Source organism: Falco punctatus, assembly GCF_963210335.1.
Source record: "Falco punctatus genome assembly, chromosome: 3".
NCBI lineage: Eukaryota > Metazoa > Chordata > Aves > Falconiformes > Falconidae > Falco > Falco punctatus.
Window position 1 is genome coordinate 70,147,528 of NC_137582.1, and position 19,537 is coordinate 70,167,064.

At 41.8% G+C, this 19,537-nt stretch overlaps 2 protein-coding genes across 2 annotated transcripts in view; one reads left to right on the forward strand and one right to left on the reverse strand.

The window, feature by feature from the left end:
* Nucleotides 1–3,588, forward strand: part of ACOT13 (acyl-CoA thioesterase 13) — a 23,536-nt gene extending 19,948 nt beyond the window's left edge. Inside the window, exons 2-3 of the mRNA XM_080378559.1 lie at nucleotides 567–751; nucleotides 2,871–3,588. Of these exons, the coding sequence (XP_080234685.1) occupies nucleotides 567–751; nucleotides 2,871–3,027 (342 nt within the window). The 3' untranslated portion in view covers nucleotides 3,028–3,588. The remainder of the gene's footprint in view (nucleotides 1–566; nucleotides 752–2,870) is intronic.
* A 7,396-nt stretch (nucleotides 3,589–10,984) lies between these two features.
* Nucleotides 10,985–18,920, reverse strand: LOC308060169 (uncharacterized protein C6orf62 homolog). The gene is made up of 5 exons (XM_080378556.1): nucleotides 16,549–18,920; nucleotides 14,458–14,634; nucleotides 13,794–13,916; nucleotides 12,796–12,930; nucleotides 10,985–12,272 (listed from the first exon to the last, which is right to left on the reverse strand). Exons 1-5 carry the CDS (start codon nucleotides 16,675–16,677, stop codon nucleotides 12,147–12,149), a joined length of 690 nt encoding a protein of 229 aa, XP_080234682.1. The 5' UTR covers nucleotides 16,678–18,920; the 3' UTR covers nucleotides 10,985–12,146.
* Between the last annotated feature and the right edge of the window lie 617 nt (nucleotides 18,921–19,537).

Below are 19,537 nucleotides of genomic sequence, written 5' to 3' on the forward strand. Positions count from 1 at the left end.
TGCTGTAATACAGTGTGACACAGTCTTGCATACTTATACCCAGGAATATGAATTTCAGCGCAGGGAGGCCAATCTGATTAGTGTTTCTAGCGCTCAGTTCAAAATACTGATTTGTAACTGAGGTTGCTCTAGTATAATGATTATGAATTACTGTCAGTCTTGTTTCCATTTTGTGTGCTAACAGATATGCATTCATGGCTATGGTACACTCATATAGAGCAGTTTTGTGTTCCCTCTAATCTGGCTTTTCAGTCCCAGATTAAAGCAAAAGGAAAACTGAAGAAGAATGTTGTCTCCTAAGCAGTTCCTGAGAGCATAGCAAGTGTTGAAGTTTTGTTAATCTGTCAGTTTAAATATTTATCTGCACTAGAAATACAGATTTTTCTAAGGCGGCAATCTTTGCTCAAAAATTATGGAAATACCTAATGTGACAGTTGATTTACTGTATTTTCTATGTTTTAATTTGTCTCAGAATTAAACAAGATTTACTTTCATTTTGATTCAGGGCAGTATTGGGTGTTGGTACTATCATCAGTAAGCTTTTTATTCCTTTTTTGGTTATACAGATGAAACTTCTTTCTGCAACTCCTGGAAAAATTGTTTGTGAAATGAAAGTAGAGGAGGAGCATACAAACAGAGGTGGTACGTTACATGGAGGTTTGACAGCCACACTTGTGGATGTGGTGTCAACAGCAGCGTTGCTGTACACGGAAAGAGCAGCGCCTGGGGTCAGTGTGGACATGAACATCACGTAGGTATCATCTAGCATGTTCATCTGAACATACTAACTTTTCTTCCCCTAACATGGTGTTGACTCCATTGTACATAATTTCTGTGCTGTAGTACTCACTTTAAAAAGGTGTTTGGTTTCAGAAGTTTTGTTTTTGTAAATTGGGGTGGGTGGGTGTATTTGGGGATATTGCTATTTGGTTGCAAAATTCGAGTTGGACTTCCTTAAACTTTTACTAGTTACAGGAGTTTAAGGGATGGTGCCCATTCATGCATAGAATGTAAAGGGATGTTGTTATGTGGTAAATCTTAGCTTTACAAAATTGGTTCAACTTTTGTCTTTGCTTGCAAAGATGTATTAGAGTGTGTCCTCAAACACCAAGCTTTAGGGTAAGCAGCTTTCTATAAACCCCTTTTCGGTATTAGTCCATAAAATGTTAAAACAGGAAACAGTTTAGCGGTGTTGTATGCTCACATAGAGGATGAATTACAGATGGAATCAGAATTTCTCAGTGGAGGAAGATACCCTTGACCTTGAAATGTGTAATTTAAAGGTAGTTTTATACTGAGAATAGTACTTCCTGCAATGCAAATTTAAAGCACAGTGTCTTTAAAGAAAAAAAAATGTTGTTCTGAAACCTTTTTTGATCATGCTATTATTATTCATTACTTTTACTGAAGAGGTTATGAATGATTGGAACTAAAGTGATCCTACTTGGAATAACTAACAGAGCATTAAAAATTTTGGAAAAGTAACCCTTCATCAAAACTGTCTAAAAAAAAATAAAAAATAAAAGCAGCTTTAAAAGCCTGTGTGGGGTGATCTGTACCTCTACCAGGTTCCCTCCTTTCCCCCACAGCACCTTCTCATTTCTCCACTGGGCCAGTGGGACTGGAGCATGTATTTAAGCTTTATACAACCACTGTAATGACTAGGAAGTCACTGGAAATGAAAACCTGAAGTTCTCCTATGTTAATGTTTTTTCCCTACAGTAGTATAACAAGAGGCCAGCATCTGAATTATTTACATTCAAATATGCCTACCCAATTGCATAAGGGCTAAAATCTTAAGAAAGTGCTGTCTCTGGAAGTGATCCAAAATGATTGAGTAGCATAATCTTTGGGAAATGTTATGTGTAGCAATATTAGTAGCTTTGTTTAGCCCATCAAATATTGCTGTAATACAACTTTTTCCTTTTGGGGAAGGAGCTTTTTAAAAAGTTGTCACAAGAAAGTGTTTCAGTAATGGAAAGAACAAACAGAAACAGAGAAACTTATTTTATCAGAAGAGAATTGGCAGCAGCCTCTGAGAATGAAACAAGACTGAAACCCTGCCCCTGTCAACTAATGGGGCTTGTGCTACCTTAGCCTTAGGCATGACTACATAATTTTGACATGGTGTCATGTATAGAAATGGACTGGTTGATGAAATTTATCTCACTAAGATTTATATCCAGCAATTATACATTCTTCTCTGTAATTCTGCATGTCAATGTCCCCTTACCCCAGATCATGGTTGGATCGTGCTCCTCCTAATTCTTTCCAGGCTTTTTGTGGGGGAATTTCTTCCTATTCCCTGGAGAGTGTTTTAAAAGCACACCCTCCTACTTACATAAATAAAACCAAAGAGTTATCAAATGAATGGAAACAGTGTTAAACCTGGGAAGTTTGAAGGCCTCCCAGATTTCCAAGACTTCTCTGACCAGGGGTATGGAAAGCAGTTAACCCGTGCTTAGGTTCCACACAGTTCTGGAGCCTTTGAAACAGAGACCTTTTGCAGCTGAACCAGTCAGACTAGTTTAGAAAGGCTGCAGTGAGCCAGCAGTGGCTGGAAGAGGACTTGTAGCTGAACTTTGAACTGCGGTCTTTGATACCTAATGGACTTTTCCTTAGAACCAAACCAATGGGTTTCATTCTACCCTCCATTTTCTCAGAGAATTTTTATGCTGAATTACAACTGCAGTACTTAGGGGAACTCAAGGACTTTAAGAAAGGGGGATTTGCAAGCAGGCAGGAAGGCAGAGATATGCCTTTATTACTCACTTCTGCTGATCCCCTTCATGATAATCAAAAATGCAAAAATATTCTTGGATTTTTGCTTTGTACAGTCTCTTACCTGTTCATTTTGTTCTTAATTGAAGATACACTTCTGCTGCTAAGATTGGAGAAGAGATACTGATTACAGCTCAGATTCTGAAGCAAGGAAGAAATATTGCATTTGCCAGCGTGGATTTAACAAATAAAGCAACTGGAAAGTTAATTGCACAAGGTAGACACACAAAGTATATAGGAAGTTAAGAAAGTAATTTAAAAAATAATAATGCTGGGCTTAAGAACCCCATATCAAATTAATTTCTCATTTATGTATTAAGACATCATTTGCACAAAGTTCTGATAGTCTATATAAAGTGAATTTGTCTCACTCATATAATAAATGAACAAATTTGGTAATTACCACCAGAATTGTTACAAGCCTAAAATTAGTGCCTATTTTGGGATGAACAACAGAGTGTGAAAGCATGGGGATGCATCTGGCTTTTTTTGGACAAGATAGCAGAAGAGAGGAGCCTTTGGACCAGCCATATGGTTTACCAGCATGACTGTATTTTAAGAGATCGTTCCTTTGCCTGTGGTGTTGTCATATGACAAAGCAACCCTGTCTTCAGGGCTGTCACCGTCACATTCAAACACCAGTATGTATGCTTACAAACTAAACTACTTGTTCTGTAAGATAGTAGTACAGAGTACCTATAATATAATATCAAAACTGGTTTGAAAGTATAAAGCAGGCTAATACAAAATGTAGTTTACCAATGCTGTAACAAATTCAGAAATATTCAATAAAGCCTTTTGAAACTACCTTTCTAAAGATTATTTAATAGTTTTGTAATCTCTTTGCACAAAGTAAAAACTTGCCAGCGTGGAGCGGTTGAGAGTGTGATGGAACCCTTGTACACAAATTCACGTGAGATTTCATCATTTCCCTGTGATTCCTAAATGTGAAAATGCAAGTCATAAGGGCTTTTGACCTCTGCCTACCTGAAGTTCTGGTTATGTTTGTTTAAAAATCATCAGCTGAGTTAAGAGATGTATCAAAATAAATTTGGTGAGCCTTTAATCAGGCTAAGGCTGCAGATAGTCTGACCTGGGTTGAATGTGGTAGAGTAAAGCTGCTATTCATCAGCTGAAGACCTGTCTCCTTCTGCACTGTTGTGGACAGGTTTAACTGCTTTCTTCAAACTGATGACAAATGATCCTTGGCAAGGCTATCAAACTGTAATAAAACCAGCAATGCTACATATGCAGTGTGAGCTTACGTAAGCCATTATCTTAGTTTTTCTTCTCTAGTGGGAAATTTGAAAAAGTTAATCTGCACTAGTAAAGGGCATGCATAATTCTTTTTATCAAGGAAGTTGACTCACTGTCTTCAGCGATTAGAATTTTAGAATTAAATGTGCAGTTCGGGCTTTTTTTATGCATTCCTAAACCTAAAGAAATGATTTCCAATGAGTTAAATGACCTGTTCATGCAGACTGATTTTCAATATGAAGTTGAACAAGTTTACTAATATATCAGCAATCTGTCCAAAATGACTTTCAAACAAGTGATATAGCTGTAACTTACCCCTCAGTGGAAGTTCTCTAAAAAAGCATCTACAGTGGGCTCTGGCTATCAGCATGTATTTTTAGTGCAAGTTTAGAACAGTTGTTTGTGGTATGTATGTTGTCAAGAAAAGCTTTTTCGCCAAGACTGTCACGGAAGCGTAGGTGGCTTACGTGCCTGTGGCTAGTTGAACTATTGAAAGTTCAACAGTAGCATCCTCTCTTCTCTCAACAGTGCATTCATGATTATTTTTTCCCCAGTACTTGCACTCGTGCTTAGAGTCATCCCTGAATCCCATTTATAGAAACACAATGCTCTGCTAAAGCAGTTCTCTGAAGATACTACAGAAGCAATCTTTTTTGTTTTAAATCTTTGCTCAGCAGAACTATATGCTTTGCTGTATTAAATTGTTTCTCACTCTGCCTGGAGCACTATTATGAGCCTTGAGCACCTCCACCTCCTCTACAATTAGAATGAGCAGACAGAGAGGATCCATCACAGCATGTGGACACACCTAGCGAGTTTAGCAGTTGCTGTTCCAGTTATTTTCCTATTAACGTGTTCTGGCATCTCCAGTCATCTTTTTTTTCTCATTCTCAAGTTTACTGGTTTCCTTCCTTAGGTTACTCATGTAGTAGAGCACAAGGAAACAGAAGTGAGGCTTAAATTTCTCCCCCAACTACTATAAACCCACCCCCCTCACTGAAACACAGGAGTGATTCTGACTATTACCTGAAATAAAAGGCAGAGGTCGAGAACGAAGGAGGTGCCCAATTCACTATGTGCCAAAAGATTCAGAACGCTCTCAGCACTGTGTGCTCTGCCCTCGTGTAACCGTCACGCTGCAACTCAACATGACTTCCCTCAATCAAAGCTGGCTGCCTCAGGAACCTACCATGGGTAGGTGGTCTCATTCTATCACTTAGCATTCATCATATCTACGTAATTGCAATTTGAAAAGCATCCAGGCAAATTAAAAGTGGCAAACCTCAATGTGGAATAACAGTATCCTCCTGTTCCCATTCAAGCCTGGCAAGGACTGCCGTAAGCTGAGTGAAACAGAAAAAAAAAAAACCCTTCTTGAAGTAACAAGTGAATTCTCCCTTATAACAGACTATTCACCACAGTATTTTAGTGCTGCCTAATTAATAAGAAAGAGGAACATCATTAATATGCAGGCCAGTTATTTTAGAAGCGGTTCATTGAACTGATTATTTTAAGACAACCTTGTCAGTGACCCCTCCACCAGCAGCAGCGTGTTAACCTCATAATTTATTTCACAACTTAACCCAGGCTCGGAGATGACTTTAGAAGGAATTGTTACCATTGAGCTTGCTTAGCTTTGGGAGTAACCTAACAAAACATCAGACTTAATATTTGGAAGCGTTCTTTACTGCATTCACCCTAACCGACACGTTGGCAAATCTGCCTCTTACGTTAGCCGAGTCTCGAAGGAAGTAGTGAGGGAAAAATCACTGTAATCAGGACAAATGGCACATGGTTCCACCTGGCGTCAGAGCAAACAGATCTCCTGTGGGGCTGACCTAGTTCCATCACTGCAGATTTGGGCATAATTCCCTTACAAGCAAACAAATCAAGTGACTCACTGAGATCATCTTGTGAGTCTTATTAGTGTGCCAGATTACATATCCAGTAACTGACAGAGATCTGTAAGCTCCCCGTCTTACAGCTGCAAACGGTACTGCCCCTCCCATACTGTGCTGGGGTTTTTTTTCCTTTTTTTTTTTTTTTTTTTTTTTTTATTATTAAACATACCAAACGCACCATACTCCTTGATGTCTAGAGGCCTGTCCTTAGGGAGGGGCACACCTCACACAGTCGTATGTGACATGTTGTGGAACAGTTTGTCTCCATCAGTGGAAGTCACTGCAGCTTCCCACTTCATGCAATATATTGGCCAGCCAAGTGTTTTATGCTGGTTTCACATCACTACTGTCGCACAAATACGTTCAGACTGACAGCCAGGTATTCACACCATGGTAGAATTACACATTGCAGGTCCCTTGAGAAAATGAGGAATTGAAACAGAATTGTTCCCACTGGCATGTAAAACTGAGAGTCCAGATACTAATCAGGGCAAATACTGAACACAGATGAAGGTGCTGTGAGGAGGGATTTAGTCGTTAAGGATTCCAGTTCTTGGGACAAGGAACTTGTCAGTGATAACACTGGGGAGAGCAGAGGGTAAGGAAGGACATCGCTGCTGAAACAAGAATTAAACTATCAGGCCTCCTTGTTAGGCTTTCGGGTTGAGCCACTTGTCACAGGGGTCTTATGGCTGAGCTGCTTCACCTAGGCTAATCTGCCAATTTAATCACAAGCTATCTGGTTTACAATTCTCAAATTGGCAAGCATTACCACCTAAAGGGGATGGGGGAGGCAGGGAGAGTTAGGCAGTTGAGTAACTGCTCTGAACAGCAATTCCATTCTGTTCAGCTTCATTGACTGGCTCCGAGCCACTGCCAGGACATACGGAAGAATTTCCAACTGCGTTTCATTGCTAACCATTTTAGACTTCTCTTATCTGCAGAAACTATTTAGCCAGTAGAAAGAAACCCTAAAACCTCTCCCTTACCTCTCCACCCCTGGGAATAAAGAAAAAAAAGCACTCTGATTCCTGTTTTGCTAATTAAGAGTTCAGGGACAGCACCATGACAGTTACTAGCTTTGTGATTCTGTAATGCATTCGCTGAGGGACTGCTGTTACCAGATCCGCTGGTCCCAAGCTGCCGTGGTTGTGGGACACCGCAGCATATACAGTTCTCACCTAAACCAGGGTAAATTACCTGCAAGCTCTAATCAAACGTGACACATCGGCTGTCCTCCAGAAAACACCACAAAAAACCCTTACATTTGTTCACCAAAGCAGTGCCTGGGGCTGCACCACTGTAGGAAGATTCTGGATCTTTGAGTTCTTTCACTTAAAAGCAGTAGCTGCTTGAACAGAGCGTCCAGAAATGCAGCTTGTAGAGCGGGTGCTCTGGCATACGGTAGTTGTGCTCCAATTAAAGGACCTTTCCATATGTGAATCCTTTCCAAGCAGAACTAGGTCATAGATATCTTCAGCCCTAAAAAGCATTTATCAGCCATGCAGAAGAGAAGTTACTCTTACCACTTAGCTTGCTTCAGTTCCCCCGCAGAGCCCACGCACGCCTCAGCGCTCTACCAGCAGGCTCGCACCAGCGGCGGGGCACAGAGCGGAAAGCAGCACCCAGCTACCACTGCAGATGGAACTGCAGTTTCCTCCCCAGTTTCCCTGACAGCAGAGTTCATCTGTACTCCAAGATGACAACAAGGAAGATTCACATCCCAGACTAATACAAAGCACCCCATCCTTGGGCGCTACAGCAGGGGAAGAGCTCAGGGAACTTCAGTGCAAGTGTGAAGGCTCTGCCTGAAGCTTTTAACTCTGCGTCATGCCCGACCCCTGCAGGGTGCAGTAGCCTCGCAGATGCAGGAGACACCTACAAGCTGAGGCCTTGTTCACATAACACCAGCACAAGCATCAAGAAGTGCCCCTGCGAACAAACAAAGGCCAAACTGACACACAGCAACATCCTTTGTGTGCTAGTGACACAGAGGGACAAGAAGTAACGTTGGCTTTAGGGTTTGGGCAAGTTGTTTATATGTAAAGATTAACAAAATGAAAAATTCCACAAAAGGAATTCTAGAATGAACACCACTCAGGCTAGTACAAACATCCATGCTGAACTTTTTTCCCTTTTGTAAAACACTATTAAATAAATCCCTTTATCTCGTTACTTCATTCCAGAAAGCTGTTCTAGAATCCCATGGCTTATACCGCTTCTGAATTTGCTGCTGCAATAAATGCAAAACTAAAAATGGGAGAAGCTTTTCCAGGCTAATAAAAGAAAACAGCAATTAAGTAAATTCACACCACATGTCTATCTGCTCAGGGGATGTAAATGTAGTCTAATAATTAATTCTTGACTTTAACAACCAACACCCTAGCGGCAGAAACCTTAATGAAGCTTAGTGTGAGATTATTCTAATGGCCTGTTAGGGAGCAAAAAAACCTTAAGCGACCATTCTCACTGGTCAGCCCCCAGAGATCCAGATTTAACATGAGATGCCGTTCCTTAACTGCAAGTAGCCTAATGACCCAGCACAGGACAAGTGCAAGAAAATGGAGTGTTCTCCCTGCTGCAAAACAGAGACTGGCAGGGAAGGACACCTGGAGAGGTCACAAGCTGGCACAAAGTACAAGGAGTGGAAGCTTATGGCCCTTGTATCAGGTTTTAAAGCAATTTTAAAACTAATACATTACACCTTATTATGTTAGCAAAAAAAGATGTCATCATTCACAGGGGCCAGAGGACCTATCTGTTAGGAAGACTGATCCTATGCTTGCTTTTTATTTTGTAAATGAAAACCAAGTGGGTTTCAGGATATTTTTTTTTTTAATGTCCAGAAAAAATGAATCTTGCAAAATTACCATCTTCCCCCACCTTCTTTGTTTTCTAATAGGCTTAATATCTGACTGTGCAAAAAGATCAACTTGTAGCAAGAGATCAGCTTTCAATGCTCAAAGATTAGTTTGAGCAACCAAGTTTTTCTTTTTTAGAGCAACGCTGTATAATCACAATGTGTTTCTAGTACCTAGTACCTTATGTATTGCTTAACACAGCAATTTTAGTCTAACATCATAGCCTGATAAGCAATTTTTGCTTTGAGACAGATGTGACAAAGGGTATCAACTGCAAACAAGCTGCAGGCCTATGACATTTGGGCAATGCTTGTACCAGCAGTTCTGTCCATCTTGCCATATTTTGGTAACACAGCTGTATGGCTGAAGAAGCTTGAAAAGTGAAGGAAAACTATACAGCAATGTACAGGCTATGATATTTAACAAGTTTCTCCATCTGGGAAGCACCTGACACAAGCTTCCCTCCACCAGACACTTTACTTGGATGCAAGAGATTTAACAGGCCTCTGTCTACTTAATTTTGCTGACTTCCCATTCATCCCTAGCTCACTCTGCTTGGCAAGCGCACATGACAAATCCCCAGGCAACTGCCCGGTAAAATCTGCAATCTGAGGTGAGATACTGAGTGTATTTCAGTTCTTCCTATTAGCATCTCCAAAGGGGCCACACAAACTGACAGCAGGTAGTAACCAGAAGTCTTGTCTTATGAAAAAAAAAAATCTTATGGACCCCTTTTGTACTTACAAACAGCTCCACTGAACAAAATAATTGGGTTTACGGTCACAAACGATGCTTTGTGAACATTAGTTTTGTGAGATAAAATGTACACTTTGAAGTTAAGGAAGCCTACCAAAAAGCCACTAAGCTGATATAAAAATGGCCTGAAACCGAGTGGTATCTTGTTCACCAAGTTCAAGATACCAAGTTCAGGTATCATGAACTGCTTTCATTCCTTTTTGAAGGGCATTTTGCTCAAGTAATTTAACAGAATATTCTGAAAATGAACCAGAAGCTCCACTGAGAAAGGGTGGGACAATTTCGAGTTTCATCTTTTCCCTTGAAAGTCAGCCTGTTTGAGTGGAGAAACACCTTCAGATGTCCAAAGAACAAACTCTCATACACTCAAGAGATTCTCATGCACTGATGCCCTTGTTGTTCCCTCCCCTTTATCTTTTTTTTCTACCGCTTACACAATGCAGACAGCCATCAACTCAATCTAATAGCACAGCGAAAGCATAACATTTGTTAGCTGGGTAGAACAGATCACACCTAACAAAATTAGCATTATACAACTATGTTCTCCCAAGAAAGCACAGTAATTTAACTCAGATCACTGTCACAAAGAATGAATGAGTGTGTCTTATACATCCCATACAAAATCAAAAAAGCAATTAAACCAAACAGGCTGTTTCCCGTAACACTGAGAACTCGAGTTCAGGATGACACCCTTTACTGACACTTGAAAGCACTGTACACAGCCACTCAGGCAAACATCTTGAGGCTTCTTCCAAGAGAAACCTGAATGAAGAAAACCAAAATTCCTAATGCAAGAACTGTTAAGCCACTTACTAACCAAGGTACCTAAGGCCAGATTCTCACTGCTGTGAGATGTCCAAAACTACAAGGAGAAAAAGTGATCGCGCACTTGGGAAGCAAAATCCAAACTCTTGGAACCTGGACATTTAAGACCCTATAAAACCCATCCCAAGCTTCAATGTGGGCACTTGGTATGGCACTTACAGGCCATTCAAAGAAGGGCACTTAAAAGCTGGGAAATTTACAGTACTAGTAGCAGGTATGGCAGTTACTAAATATTCAAGAAAATCACAGCCTTCTGTAGAGCAGCATTTAAGATACTGCTCTGTAACTTAAGGCACTTATGAAAGCGAAGTTGCAGCTTTCAGGTGGTGTCTTCCTAGGGTGCTCCAGTTAAACCTGTAGAACTTCATGACCAGAGAACCAAAACCATCCATGTACTGAATACAGCACTATCCTACGAATTTGATTACTTCTGACAGCCACTTTTCAAAACATTAGCCACGTATTTCAGAACGCCTTTGCCAGCTATTTTTGTTAATCTTAATACCATTTAACAGTCTGTACATTATCAGTGTTTGCAATGGGTGACACCGTCAAGATGCAAGAAATTACTAAAATTAAATAGGATTTCCATAAATAAAACAGTCATCTTTCACCTAATTTATTGAAGTTCCAATTCTTTCCAATTCCAAACAGAAGCTAAATACAAGTTTTAAACAGGTAAGCACTAGTTTAATCCAAAGGGAGCAGGCTTATGCCGTTTTACTCCAGTAAAGTACTCAACCCTTAAGCAGAGCCTTCTTTGTCATCAAAACTATACAGTAGTCTTCCTTTTATCATTGCACAATCTTAAAATGTTCTGTCAGAACCAACTTTTGACACTCCAAACACTATTTTACATTGTTTTATAATGTCTATTCCAAAAGAAAAAAAAACCTCATTGGGTTTTCCATAAGAAACATTTTAGAAACCAGTATTTCCTGCACAGTTCACCTGCAAGTTTACAAGTCTCAACTCTCAAGAAAAAAAAAAATAATCCTCTACCAACATTGTTTCTGCAGCTATTATTTTACTTTATTATTAGCTGCTTTAGCAACTTCAGACTCCAGGTCTGCCTCATCTGTATAAACGCATCCAACGCAAAAGAATACTTTCATACAGTTATACAGCAACTTGGGGAAAGAGATCCAAACCAAAAGTGCCAGTAAACTTAGACATGGCCCAGCAAAATAAAAGAGGCAAAAAATGCCTACATATTAAATGAGATGCCTTTTTTTCTTTAAAGAAAGATTTCTTTCCCACATTTACTTACTATTGTAGCCACTTTTCTGTTCATTAAAATGAATGATAGTGCTCTTTGATACAATCATTAACAGCAAAGCTATAAGGCCTTTATACCTGTTACATTCACTTCTCACCCTCCAAACACTGATGGTTAACATTATAGATGCTAGGGGACATGACCAGCACAAATGGGAACACCACCACAAATGATCACCTTGTGCTTTCAGATACATTTGTTTCAGTGTACAGTCCCTTCATTTCACATTTTAGTAAGATGCTGATGCAGTGCAGAAGCATGCAGAGCATCCTCTCTTTCACAAGGTCCATGCAGAAAACATCTAAAAAAAATTGTAAAGTTCTGAGATACAAATGACAAAACAAATCCAGGATGATCAAGTTTCACAATGTATAGTGTTCTGAACATGAGTCCATTTTCTTCTAAATTCTGAAAGAATAAAGTGGTGAGGAAAGTGAAAATCCACTGCTGCATTCTGTGATCTTCCCCATTTTGCTGGCCAGTACCTTACTCTGGCATGTAAGGACGGAGGTGATCCTCAATGGTACCAACCGTCCAGTGAGTGAGCTGCTCCTGTGGCAGGTACAGGCAGATGCTGCATAACTTGAAGATTGTAGCTTTGTTTTTTGGAGTCTAGAGACAAAGAAAAGCCAAAGAAAAGCTATTAAACATGAAAGTTAACTCAAGACTACCAGGCAGACCCCCAGCAGATCCAGCCCAATTACTAGCTTGCTGCTGATTGTGGAAGAACAGAGACATTTAAAAGCCACCGTCCCATGCGTATTAAACAGCATGAATTCAAAAATCAGTCCGTGACCTCCAATGCCTAAAATATTTTCACTATTCTGTTCATTCACTTGAATAACTTCCAAATTAAGCCAACATTTTGACTTTTCAAAACCACTGTTAAAGTCTATTTTAGAACTAATACAAGACCATCAAATTCATTGCGTGAACACATTGGGGGCCCATAGCTAGTTTTTGTACATACGAATCCTACTTACAGCCTAAGTTCCCTCTGAAACTGAAATGCAAGCATGAATGCACAGTTTTTCTACTTGAGTATTTTGCAGCAAAATCACTAGTGTTCCTAAGAAGAAAAAGCATCTTATGATTAAAACACACTTGTTAAAAAGAGGGACAAAATTAAGCTTACCTGCAAGTGCTGTCTGTCAATGAAGAGAAACACTGACTGGTTAGGGTTGTTGACAACAATTCCAGTCTTGTCCTTTCGGCTCAGAACATGCAGAAACTGTTTTTCATAGTCACCGTGATGAAATTCAAACTTGGCCTGCATTATGTGAGGGAGGGGAATAAAATATTTATTAAGCTAAAGCTCACAAGTAACCAATTAATTTCCTTCAATATGGGGCTTTATAACCACTTCTGCTCCTTTCCTTATCTACAAAAAGCAGAAATGGGGGAAACACAGTGACGACACACTTGAGTCTTGCCACAATTTAAAGAATTCCCTAGTTTTGTTCTGCCAACACTGACATTACTCATTGCAATGACATATAAACAATTCAGAAGGTACAGCTTTAACTGCATATATAAAACTGGGTTTAGCTTGCTGTGGCAGAGCATCCCTGCGCATCAATACAGCGCATTTCTTCCAACACTTTACTCTTATTGCAGAACCAGCACAGAAAATACAGGTAACATTATTTTTTTTCCCAATAGTCAGCTCTAGCTCTTCACATTCAGATTTTTAAACAGTCTAAAATGTTTGAAATTTATTTCAAGGTCAAATTAAAATGCACAAATTCCAGCCATCTCAGATCCTTTTTCGTCTAACAAAAATACAGCAACTTGGGATATTCACAGAACCCATCATATTTAGACAAAGATTTAATTGTACCAAGAGCCACATCTAAACCACTTCTACAAATGCTAACATGACATATAGATTTATACATAGATGTAATTTGTAAAGGTCCTTCAGACACTTAATTTTGGAAGTGTTGATGTAACAGTGCATAAAGACAGGAAGCAGAATTTGGCATTCAAAAGATTGCTTTATAAATTAAAAAAACAACCAGACAGCATACTTTAACATCCACTTAAGTCACGTAACTTAATTTATTGGTTAAAAAGATAAAAGAGTACTTATCCCTCGGCTCTTAATTGAAGTTAAAAAACAAAACCAAATACCTGAACAGGCCTAAAGGGTTCATCAGATCCCTTCCACCGAGAAAACAGGAGACAGACTATCTTCTCAATATCATTACGAGGCCAAAGAATGAAGTCCATCTCCTGGGTACAGCCAATCACATCCTGCAAGTAGTGAAGTTTTGTACTTACATTCCCCTCCATTAGTTGAAGATACAGATAAGCAACTTATCTGTACAGGGCACACGATTTAAAGGTGTTACTTATTACCATGTTTGTGTAATTTTCCATTTGTATTACTCACAGCACAACTAAAGCCTTCCTTGCCTTCCACTGAATTTTAATCAGTATTTCAATGCAGAGTTTTAATCAAATATCAATTTTAACTTTAAGAAAGCATTAGCAAATACTCTATCTTCCAATATTCATAAAGCAAAACCACTTAGTTGTACAATTCTTGCAAGAATTTAACACATGCCTACTAAAGAACAAGAAAGGCAACAAGATACAATTTCCAAGGCATAACTGAATGAGACAGATGAAAGGCAGAACTGTCACCCTTCAAAATAGACCCCATAAACACATGCCCGCAGAACACTTGTGCAGCAGAAGAGCTGAGAAGAAAAAAACAATCAGCTTTGATTCACAAAGAAAAGCACAAGTGTTGAAGAACTTAAAATTCAGCAAGCATAAAGAAGAACTTTACCCTGCGCATAGACTGGTAGCGGGGTGCGTGAAGCTGTACTACATCCTTCTGCAGAAGCTCTAAGGAACTTTCCAAAGAATAGCTGGAATCCCGCACACCTTTCAGGATATTTTCTTCATAATTATTGGTCATGACTGGTATCACTTCAGACACTTCAAAAAGCGCTGATTTTTTCTTCTAAAAAAAGCACAGGTCACATCAAGATTACAATCCTTTCTAGGCAGCTATAGGTAAGTTTATTTCAGAATTTGCCATTTTCTGTCAGCATTCATATATGAAGGGCACATCATATAAATCAAGACTTTGACAAAAACCACACTAGAATTTACATGCAAAATTTTATAAGTTGAACAGAATCAGTCAGTCCAACAGCTTTTTACAAAAAAGCTGAACATGTTTGTAAGACTGGCATGTAAATCTGCATCTTTAGAGACTACAATAACATTAAAGCTGTATTTGAACATTAACAGAACTGCCTTTTCATCATGTACAGTACATGACTTTGCGTCGACCAAAAGCCCTCCTCAAGCTTCCCTTTGCATCTCAGCACTCCCCCCTTCCCTTTGCTACACTTTAAAGTCAGCATATTATGAGAAGGGAAGTCTTCCAGTCCTCATTTGGTAACAATGAGCGATCAAGATCCAGTCTGAAGTCCTCAAAGGACTGCTTTGATTTGCTAAATAACTTTTATACTCACTACAAATATTTCAATCTCTCTCAAGCATGGCCAAAATATTATGGGGAATTTAGAAGTTTTAAGTCTGTTTCTAACAGCTTTCTTAAGCCGCATGGGGAGTCTTGACCCATTTTTAGAATATAAATAACTATATGACAAAGCATATTTTATCAAATAACCCTCCACAACCCCAGCAAGAACATACATAAGAGGCAACAATTTGCTGACCAAGCTAGGTTGAGCTGAATTCCTACTTTAAACAAACTGGCACCGGATGTCACCTTCAGTTCACTTAGATACAAACGAGTTTTATAGGATTTAAAACAGTTATTTGCAACCAGTTTCTACAAAGCAACCAAAAGTAGTATGAATGTTCCAACTAAAACCATTAAGATCGTATCACCTAAAAATTTACTTGCTATCACTGCTTAAAACATTCGTACTTCTCTTTATTACTATGAAACAGCACCAAGAAATTGCATCCCACTATATCCATTGCTGTTTGCACTAGAACTGACAAACAAAAGCAAATGGAATTAGAAGAATTTTAAGGAAACTTTTTTAATTGAAAAGTTCAAAGAACGGAGTCTTCATTAAAAAACACATAGCCACTACAGTGAATGCAATAAATACGACATCTGAGGGGATTAAACAGTTTGGGTGCTCATCTACACGCCTGCTGTGCATTATATATTCTGTTGGCATTTGCTTCTATCTTCACTCGTTCAGCACATTCACTTACTGTAAGCACCTACTTTCTTCACCTTCTGCGGATGGAAACTCTCCTTAGTTCTGGGTCTACAGTTAGCTTTAGAACTATCGCCAGGCTCCCCAACCCGGCCCAGACACACCGCATTCAGCGGCAGACCAGGGAGCCAAGCAAATGAAGACTCCCCCTTTTCCCTCTCCGCTCCCTTTCAAAATGGTAGCAACAGTTTCACATGTCTGCATACTTGGGCCATTTAAATGCTGCTTTTTGCGACTCCTCCCTTCAACTGCCAGGTCCTCCCTTCTGCTCTACCCAGATAAATACAGTAAGTTTAGCTATTACTCCAGCCAGGCCTCCCTTTTCAACTTGACTGTCCACAGTCAACAATTAAGCAATTCAGACCCCAGTAAGGCTTAACGAATTACAGTATTAACTTCGAAAAGTATTTACCCTATACAGAGGTTACCATGTAATCACTTAACGAGGTACTGGCACCCTCTGCATTATAAACTAACATACAAAATGCCAGAATGGCAAACATGAACTAAGCATTACAGCAATGAGCAACTTCAAAAAGTTGAAAAGTCAACTTAATCTGTTAAGGATAAACCATTACATGCAATCTGGCAGCAAGACTTTGCACAGCATAATTAACATGCATTGCAACAGACAACACTGCAAGAGAGAAACATTAAAACCAAGTTACCTTGTCTTTGAACACAAAGGCAATGTACATCTTGAAGTCAAACTGGTCAGCTAAAGATTCTTTTTTCTTTCTAAGCTGAGCACGAAGTCTGTTCAGAGCTTGTTTCTTCCGGGAGTTTGGGTCCCCCATTTTGTAATACAGGTGGTACTAAAGCCTTTGGAAACTGTAGCTAAACTATGGGCACCTTTTCTTAAGACTCAAGTACAACAGAAACAAGTCGTTTGATTCCTGCTAATACGACTGAATAGATAAAACGCTAATGTAACCCAAAACCGCACCTCAGGCAATATTTTATGAGAACGTCGTATTGGAGGGGTCAAGAAACAAAGTAAGTAGTTGTCCAGCCATGCCTGGACAAGAGGTTTTACAATAAACCAAGAAAAAAGAAACCTTAAGTATTTTAAAGACAAAAATTTGAACAGTTTAGCCGCAGGAATAAGTGGGCAAGAATGAAAAAAATAAAAATACCCAAATCTTATCACTATTTACGTGTACAATGAAAAGCAACTGGCACAAGCCCAATCCATAGGGGGGGGGGGGGGAGTACTTTTGCTCTGCTTACAAAAAAAAAGATGAAGCTGAAATTACAAATTGCGTTTTACCCCAGCCAGATTCATGACTCTACTGATTATTATTCTCAGCCTTCCACTATTGTTATGTTGCCCGTCTTTTTTTTTTTTTAGAATTATTACACTTGGTGGAGAGCAGAGACAAGGGTGCAAAGGAGGAATGCACATCCCATGAGATATGACATTTCTCTGCCAACAACAACAAAATCAACTACAGACAACACAGTGCTGGTTTGCAGGGGAGCAAAGACAAAAAACAGCGGAGTCATTTCTAACTTCATCCTGCTCATCATCAGGCACATCATCGCCCTGAGGCTACTGCTGCCAAAGAGAAAAGGGATCATGATGGCCATAGACGAGGGGCAGGCAGGGGTTCAAGGGACAGTATTATCTCACCTAGAGACTGAAACCCAAATCAGTGCCCCAAACGCAGGGCTCCTTACCAGTAGGAGAGCCCTACATCCCCCAACACCTCACACGCTCCCTGGGCTGCTGATCCCCCGGGGATCCTTCTCTCTCTGCTGCTGCTGCGCTCCACAGGGAGCACGATTAGCCGAGGCTGTGCATGGCCAGTGCTCTTCGCTTCTCCTTAGGCCTCTCTCTACACAAGGCGGCAGAGGCTGCAGCGGGCGGCCCGTGCCCAGGGCACCCACAGTAGCACGGCGTCTCCCCTCTCACTTCATGATCGCGACTCGGAATACATGGAGTTTTGCTTCTGCTTTTCTCGCGAAACAGGTTTTCGGTGTCAAAATTTTTGCGAGGTTTTGGGTTTTTTTTCCTAAATTGCAAGCCTAGATTGCAATTTTAAACCTCCAAAACACCCTCCCCCCAAAAGCAAAACCCCAACTATCAGGTTATTTTCTTCCTCTCTCCAGACATTTTCCCCCCCAGGTGTTTGATTAGTCGGGGTTAAAAAGTTTTTAGGTTAGCAAATTCGGCGGACCAGGTTAAGAACAAGGGGAAAAGTATTCCCCCCTCCCCTGGAGGAAAAGAAAAAAGAAAGGAAAACAAAAAGAAAAACGGAACCCCTCCCCAAAACTTCCCCCCCCACTTAAGCAAGAGACTGAGAGACTCAGACAAGAGACCGAGACCGTGGCCCGCTCGCTACCCGCAGCCGGCGGGCGCAGGAGGAGCAGTGGAGGCGGCGGCGCTGCTAGCAGCACGGAGAGGAGCCATGTCAAGATAAAGCCACGAAGCCGCGGAGCCCCCCCATCCCTGCTGCAGTGGACACGGTGACCGGGCCGCCCGCTCTGCCGCTGCTCAGCCCCAACCTGGTCCCCATAGTCTAGCTCAGCGCCCCGGTGCCGGGGAGTGGGGAAATGGTGGCGGAGAGAGGAAGAGGAGAAGCAGGAAGAGGCGACGGCGGCGGCGGCAGCAGCAGCGGAAGGAGGTGACGGCGGCGGGTCCCTGCGCTAGTGGCTCCTACGGAGGGAGGCGGGCATAGAGACCCCGGAGCGGCGGCGGACGGGGACGGCCGGGAGGAAGACGAAAGGGCTGGAGAGCCTCTCTTCGCTAGGCGGTCCCGGGACGTCCGCGAAGGCGACAGCAGGAGCGCCTCGGTCTGCGCCTGTGCCTCGGCACGGGAGCGAGCGCGGGAGCAGCTGCGCGGCCAGCACCGAGCGCTCAAAATGGCAGCGCCTGAGTCACAGAGGCACCGCCCGGCCCGCACTGCGCAAGCGCGCTCTGCGGCGCGTACCAAGCCCTCGGGCCCCGGGGGGGACAGAATCTTGTGCTCCAGGCAGTAAGGCTCAGCGGTGGCCTCGTTAGACACAGACTCTCCTTTTCGAGAGAGCAGCAGAGGCGAGTGCAACAGCGGCAGACCACCTCCGAGCCGCCGCCGCCGCACCAAGAATCCGGGGCGCACTTCCCTGCTCCCCCACCCCCCGCAACGCCGTCACGCCCCGTGTCACCGCCCTCGTGCGCCACGTGATGCCGAGCGGGGCGCAGCCCCCGGGACAAGGACCCGGATGGGGTTGCTCAACGCAGTTCTCAGAAGGGAGGGGGGCAGGGCAGGGAGGCAAAGGGGTAGGAATGGGGCGCCGCCCCCCCACCCCTGCCTGAGGTGGTACGTGCCGGGCAGCGCCCCCGCCGCCCCTTCCCCGGCCCCAGTCCCTGGCCCCTGCCGGGGACACGCTTAAACTTGTTTCAGCCTTAAGCATCGTGCTGTTATCGGTAGTTACAGCTTTTAAGTCTTGCGGCGGCACGTTTTGTTTAATAGCGTTCGCTGGCGTTTGTATTCAGCCCATCATACGTATGTGAAGTAAGATGTAAATAAAACCCCAACGTTCACTAAGTTACACGGCACGGGCCTGTGCATAGTGGGCCTGCCAGACACCAAGGCACGGCCCGCGTCCCGCCGCGGTGCTCGTCATGCTCCCTGAGGAAGCTCCCTCGTTTTTATAAGTAATTGCTATTCCAGA